This window comes from Nycticebus coucang, chromosome 16 (genome assembly GCF_027406575.1).
Source record: "Nycticebus coucang isolate mNycCou1 chromosome 16, mNycCou1.pri, whole genome shotgun sequence".
Lineage (NCBI taxonomy): Eukaryota > Metazoa > Chordata > Mammalia > Primates > Lorisidae > Nycticebus > Nycticebus coucang.
Genome location: NC_069795.1, coordinates 1940867 through 1946925, shown reverse-complemented (window position 1 = coordinate 1946925; position 6059 = coordinate 1940867). Strand labels below are relative to the sequence as shown.

The following is a 6059-nucleotide window of genomic DNA, read 5'->3' as shown; positions in this document are numbered from 1 at the left end:
GGCCAGCAGACACACACTACATAGCGGGGATGGACAGATGGGGTGAAACCAGGTGGATGCTGGCCCAAAGGAGGGAGTGAGGACACGGGATGACAAAGAAGTAGGAAAGATTGAAGACTCTTCCTCTTTCTTCTCTAATCAACTTGTAAGATAATTGGCTGCATTTTTTTTTTTTTTGAGACATCATAGCTCACAGCAAACTCAGACTCTTGGGCTCAAGTGATCCTCTTGATCAGTTCCAGCCTCCCAAGGAGCTGGAACTACAGGCACCGGCCACAACTCCCAGCTGTTTTTAGAGACAGGGTCTCGCTCTGGCTCAGGCTGGAATCGGCTGCATTTAAATGATTGATTCAACAAATAATTTTAAAACTCAGTAACTAAGTCACATACAATTTCTACTATGGGAAGAATTTTCTGAGTGGAGGCTGAATTTTATCAACTGCTTTTTCTGTATCTACTGAGATGATCGCGTGGGTTTTTCTCTTTACTCTGTTACATGGTGAATTGTCTAAGTTTATTTTTGAACATTGAACCAACCTTGTATTCCTGAGATAAATCCAAAATGGTCATGAACTTGAATCTGTTTTACATGTTTTTGGATTTGACTTGCTGATATTTTGTTGAGAATTTTTGCATCTGTTTTCATAAGAAACATCCGCCTATAGTATCTTTTATCTTTTTTTCCAGAACATCAGCATGTTGCCAGACCTTGTTACACAGAGACGTGGGTATACCGTCACTTGTCATTCAAGCACCAATTGTCACTCTCTAATCTGCTCTCCACAATGAGAAACAAGTAAGGATTATCCCATCTGACAAGCTATCGTATTTTTTAATGTTTTTGTCCAATTCTGATACCGAGATTATGCTGGCTTTATACAAAGAATTGGAAAGAGTTCCTTTCTTTCCAACTTCTGGAAGAGTTCATGTAAGATTGGTAGTATTCTTCCTTAAATGTCTGGTAGAATTTGCCAGTAAAGCTATTTGGTCCTAGAGTTTTCTTGGTTGAAAGGTTTTTAACTATGAATTCGGCTGGGAGTAGAGGCTCATGCCTGTAATCCTAGCACTCTGGGAGGCCAAGGCAGGTGGATTGCTTGAGTTCACGTTTTCAAGACTAGCCTGGGCAAGAGAGGGACCCTCCCTCTAAAAATAGTCAGGTGTTGTGGTGGGTGCCTGTAGTCACAGCTACTTGGGAGGCAGAGGCAAGAGAATCACTTAAGCCCAAGAGTTTAAGGTTGCTGTGAGCTGTGATGCCACAGCACTCTACTGAGGGTGACAAAGTGAAACGCTGTCTCAAAAAAAAAAAAAACAAAAAAAACTATGAGTTCTATTTCGTAAATAGATAAGGAACTATTCATGTTATCTATTTCTCTTGAATACGCCTCAGTAGCTTTGTTTTCTTAAAAAATTTGCTCATTTAATTGAAGTTATGAAATTAATAGATCTAAATTCCTTATATCATTTTCTTTTTGTAGAGACAGAGTCTCACTTTATGGCCCTCGGTAGAGTGCCGTGGCGTCACACAGCTCACAGCAACCTCCAACTCCTGGGCTTAAGCGATTCTCTTGCCTCAGCCTCCCGAGTAGCTGGGACTACAGGCGCCCGCCACAACGCCCAGCTATTTTTTGGTTGCAGTTTGGCCGGGGCCGGGTTTGAACCCGCCTCCCTCGGTATATGGGGCTGGCGCCTTACCGACTGAGCCACAGGCGCCACCCTGTATCATTTTCTTTTAATTTTTAAAACAACTGTGACTCTGTATAATGTCCTTTTTTCATTCTTCACACTGATATTTTGTGTCTTCTCTTTCTTCTTAGTTTTCCTGATCCATCTAGCTAGAGATTGATCAGTTTTATTGCTCTTCTCAAGGCAGCAGCTTTTGTTTCACCGTTGCTTTTTCTCTTTTCTACTTTATTGGTTTTTGCTGGTATTTAATATATTTCACTTCTTTTGCTTATTTTGAGTTTAATTTGTTTTTCTTACCCAAAGTAAACATTTAGGTGATTTATTTCAGGACTTTCTTCTTTGCAAATGTAAACATTTAATGATGTAATTATATCACTCAAACACTGCTTAGCTGAGTCCCACATATTTTGACATGTCTTTTCATTTGTATTTCATTTAAAATATTTCCTTATTTCTCTAATGACTTCTTTGAAATGTGGATTATTTAGAAATATATTGGTTAGTTTCCAAATATGTAGGGGATTTCCAGCAATCCTGTTGTTGTTAATGTCTAATTTAACTTCATCCTCCCCAGAGAACACACACAGCATTATTTCAAGTCCCTCAAAGGTATGAAGGTTGAATTTATGGTGCAGAGAATAGTCTGTATGAATGCTCCATTTGTATTTGAGAAGAAGATGCATTCTTTCGTATTGGTATTGTTGGGAGGCGTGGTCTATAAATGTGAATGTGGCCGGGGTGACTGAGAGTACCATCCAGGCCTTCTATGTCCTCGTGATTTTCCATCTACCTGCTCTTTGAAGCTCAAGTCCAGTGACATGTGCTTCATCTATTTCTCCTTTCCATCCTCTGATTTTTGCCACATGAGTTTTAGAACCTTGTTATTGGGTGCTTAAGCGCTTACACTACTTAAGCCTTCTTGATGAATTAAGCCCTTTATCATGATGCAATATTCCTCTCTATCCCTGGTAGTATTTCTTGATCTGAAAAGTACTCTTTTGATATGAATATACCCATTCCAACTTTATTTTGATCACTGTTTCTATGGTATGTTTTCCATGTGCTTACTTTTTTTTTTTTTTAGAGACAGAGTCTTTGTCACCCTTGGTAGAGTGCTGTGGCATCACAGCTCACAGCAACCTCCAGCTCTTGGGCTTAGGCAATTCTCTTGCCTCAGCCTCCTGAATAGCTGGGATTACAGGCACCTGCCACAACACCCGGCTATTTTTTTGTTGCAGTTTGTCTGGGGCTGGATTTGAACCTGCCACCCTCAGTATATGGGGCCGGCGCCCTACCGACTGAGCCTCAGGTGCCACCCGCATGTGCTTACTTTTAACCTACATATGGTTTTAAATTTAATGAGGGTCTTTGGCAAACAGAATATAGCTGGAATGTGCTTATTCATCCAATTTGAAACCGCTGTCTTTCCATTTTGGTGTTCAGACATTTTGCATTTAATGTAAGTGTTGACATACTTAAATGTAAAATACCATCTCACTCATTGTAGTCTATTTGTCTCATTTGTTCTTCTTTTCTGCTTCTTCTTTGTGCTCCTCTCCTCTCTGTGGCTTAATGTGCTTACTTCCTCCATTTCACCTCTACTTTTAGAATACGTCTTCTGAAACTCAGCTGGCCTAAAGTTTACAACACACACCTTTAGTACAACTCCATGTACCTCCAGATAATATTACACCACCTCGTCTGTGACTGTCAGGGCTCTGAGGCAGGTGCTTCTACCCCCCAATTCTTGGTGTTATCTTGTCATATTTTCCTTTTATTTATAGTAGGAATGTCACAATGTATCATCACTAGACAGACAATTGTTTTGCAATAACTTTTCTTTTTCTTACTCTTTTTTGTCACTCTTTTCTTTTTATTCATTTATATTTATTTATTTATTTGTGGGGTTTTTTTGGCCGGGGCTGGGTTTGAACCTGCCACCTCTGGCACATGGGACCAGCGCCCTACCCCTTTGAACCACAGGTGCCGCCCTGCAATAACTTTTATATTTATCTTCTTTAAAAAATAATTTGTGGAAGTCTTCTTTTCTGTGTGTGGACCTAAATTTCTCTCCTGGCACAGGGAGAGGGAGGCTTTCCTATACTTGCTGCTCTTCAGTCTGGGGAAGGCAGACTCTGCTTTGCATCTGTGGAGGGTGCCCTGGGTGACAGGGTCCCCGTCCTCCCTAATGTAATAATTCTCTGTGGCATCGTGTGGGCTCTGGAGCCCATGCCTGTTTCCCATGCATCTTTCAGAGTAGAGGATTTTTTGTTCAACTCTGCCCCATCCATAGCGCAATCCTTAGGAGGTGGCTGAGGGGACAGCACCCTCAGGTCCACTACCCCACCTGGGAACCTGCACTCTAGTTCAGCCATTGGGAAGAGGCTCCCTGAGGAGGGCTGCACCTTCAGGGAAGACGCTTCACATGTGTGTGATGGTACATAGGACAGACACGCTGCCCAAGAAGGCAGATTTATTTGCCTCACATGGGCTTCAGTCTCCTGCTGGAGTGAGGGAAGGACCCTGACCAGGACACCCCTGAGGGGTCCTCGGGCTCAGACTGTCATTCCGCCACCGTTCACCCAGACGATCTGAGGGTCCTCGAGCATACATTCAATGTGGTCCATGCAGAACCTGGCAGCCCACCAAGCACTCGCGCCGGTGGGGAAGAGCAGTGGACCCATTTGCCCTGGGAGCGGCTGGTTTGGAGGCTCGTGGTCAGCAGCAGGAAGGGGCACTGCAGGGGCCGTGGCTGCAGAGGAGAGTGGGGCAAGAGGGCTGGCAGCACCATGAGGGTTGGCAGGAGGGGGCCACACACACAGACGGCCTGCAGCTCATGGGTACACAGACAGCTGGCTTAGCGCTCACGGGCACACACGTGGAGGACTGGCAGGAGGGGACAGCACACACAGAGGACTGGCAGGAGGGGACAGCACACACAGAGGGCCTGTAGCTCATGGGCAGGCAGCAGGCCGGCTGGCAGCTCAAGGAGCAGCTGGGGTGGCACATGGTGTGTGACTGGGCTGCTGTTGGAGAGGAGGGTGCTGGTGGAGGGAGCTCCATCGCTGGGCAGACTTTATACCCGGGTGCTGGCGTCGGGTAATATAGAAGCACAGCTATTGTCTTCCTTGTGGTGTTTCCACCAAGTTCCCCCAACATCTTGTCTCCTCACGTGCACATCCTTGCCTTCTGCCTTGAGGCAAATTTCTTCTCCAAACAGGATGATCTGGTTGGACCCCGTGCGGGCTCTGTGTTGAGTGATTGCGCACAGCTCCACCGTCTCCAGTCCAGATGCCGAGTCCTGCTCTTCCTTCTTGTGTTGTGGCGTCAGTGAACACCAAGGCAATAATGTGTTTGGGGTGTAATTTGCAGGGGAAAACTTTAAGGCACAGGTTAGCAAACAGTATGGTCCTGGCCTACTGCCTGTTTTTGTAATTAAAGCTCTTTTGGATCCAATGTGCGCATTTTGTATGTGTTTTCTGTGGCTGCTTATGTGTTACAGTGGCAGAGTCGAGGAGTTAAGAACGAGAGTCTGGCTTGCAAATCTTACAAGAACGAGTGTCTGGTCTTTATGGAATGTTATACGACCCCTACCATAGCATAATCTATGTGAGAAATTACTTGTTCATGACAGAAATACACAGGGTGACAACAACGTAGACATATTTTAAGAAAGCAAAAAACTGTAATAGGTCACTTTTGGCTTCTATCATTACAAGAGGGCTCAATGTGACTTGTATTCAACCTTTTACGGGGGGACAGAATTTAACTTTGTCACCCTTGGTACAGTGCCATGGCATCATAGCTCACAGCAACCTCAAACTCTCGGGCTTACGTGATTCTCTTGCCTCAGTCTTCCAAGTAGCTGGAACTATAGGGGCCCACCACAATGTCCAGCCATTTTTTTCTGAGACAGAGTCTCCGGCTGTTACCCTGGGTAGAGTGCTGTCCTGTCACGGCTCACAGCAACCTCAAACTCTTGGGCTTAAGCGATTCTCTTGCCTCTGCCTCCCAAGTAGCTGGGACTACAAGTGCCAACCACAACACTGGACTATTTTGGGGGTGTCATTGCAGTTGTCATTGTTGTTTTAGCTGGCCCTGGCCAGGTTTGAACCTGCCAACCTCGGTGTAGGTGACCAGAGCCCTACCCACTGAGCTACAGACACTGCTTCAGCTATTTTTTTTTTTTTTTTAGAGATGAGGTCCTCACTCTGGCTCAGGGTGGTCTCAAACCTGTGAGCTCAGGCAAGCCACCTGCCTTGGCCTCCCAGAGTGCAAGGATTACAGGTGTGAGCCACCATGCCTGGCCTGTATTCAAGTTTTGTTCTCAGTATATATCGGGTATTTCAACTTTAATATAGTTTTTTCCTCTTGTA

At 44.9% G+C, this 6059-nt stretch overlaps 1 protein-coding gene and 1 non-coding gene across 2 annotated transcripts; both read right to left on the bottom strand.

Annotated features, from left to right (window-relative positions):
- Positions 1-682: 682 nt before the first annotated feature.
- Positions 683-819, bottom strand: LOC128568264 (U8 small nucleolar RNA). The gene has a single exon (XR_008375082.1). It is a non-coding gene; the product is annotated as a U8 small nucleolar RNA (small nucleolar RNA).
- Positions 820-4401: 3582 nt separating this feature from the next.
- Positions 4402-4746, bottom strand: LOC128568106 (keratin-associated protein 12-1-like). The gene has a single exon (XM_053565777.1). It carries the CDS (start codon positions 4744-4746, stop codon positions 4402-4404), a length of 345 nt encoding a protein of 114 aa, XP_053421752.1.
- Positions 4747-6059: the final 1313 nt, after the last annotated feature.

Excerpts from the sequence above, each read along its gene's own strand:
- LOC128568106 (XM_053565777.1), bottom strand. The coding sequence starts at position 4,746 with ATGGAGCTCCCTCCACCAGCACCCTCCTCTCCAACAGCAGCCCAGTCA.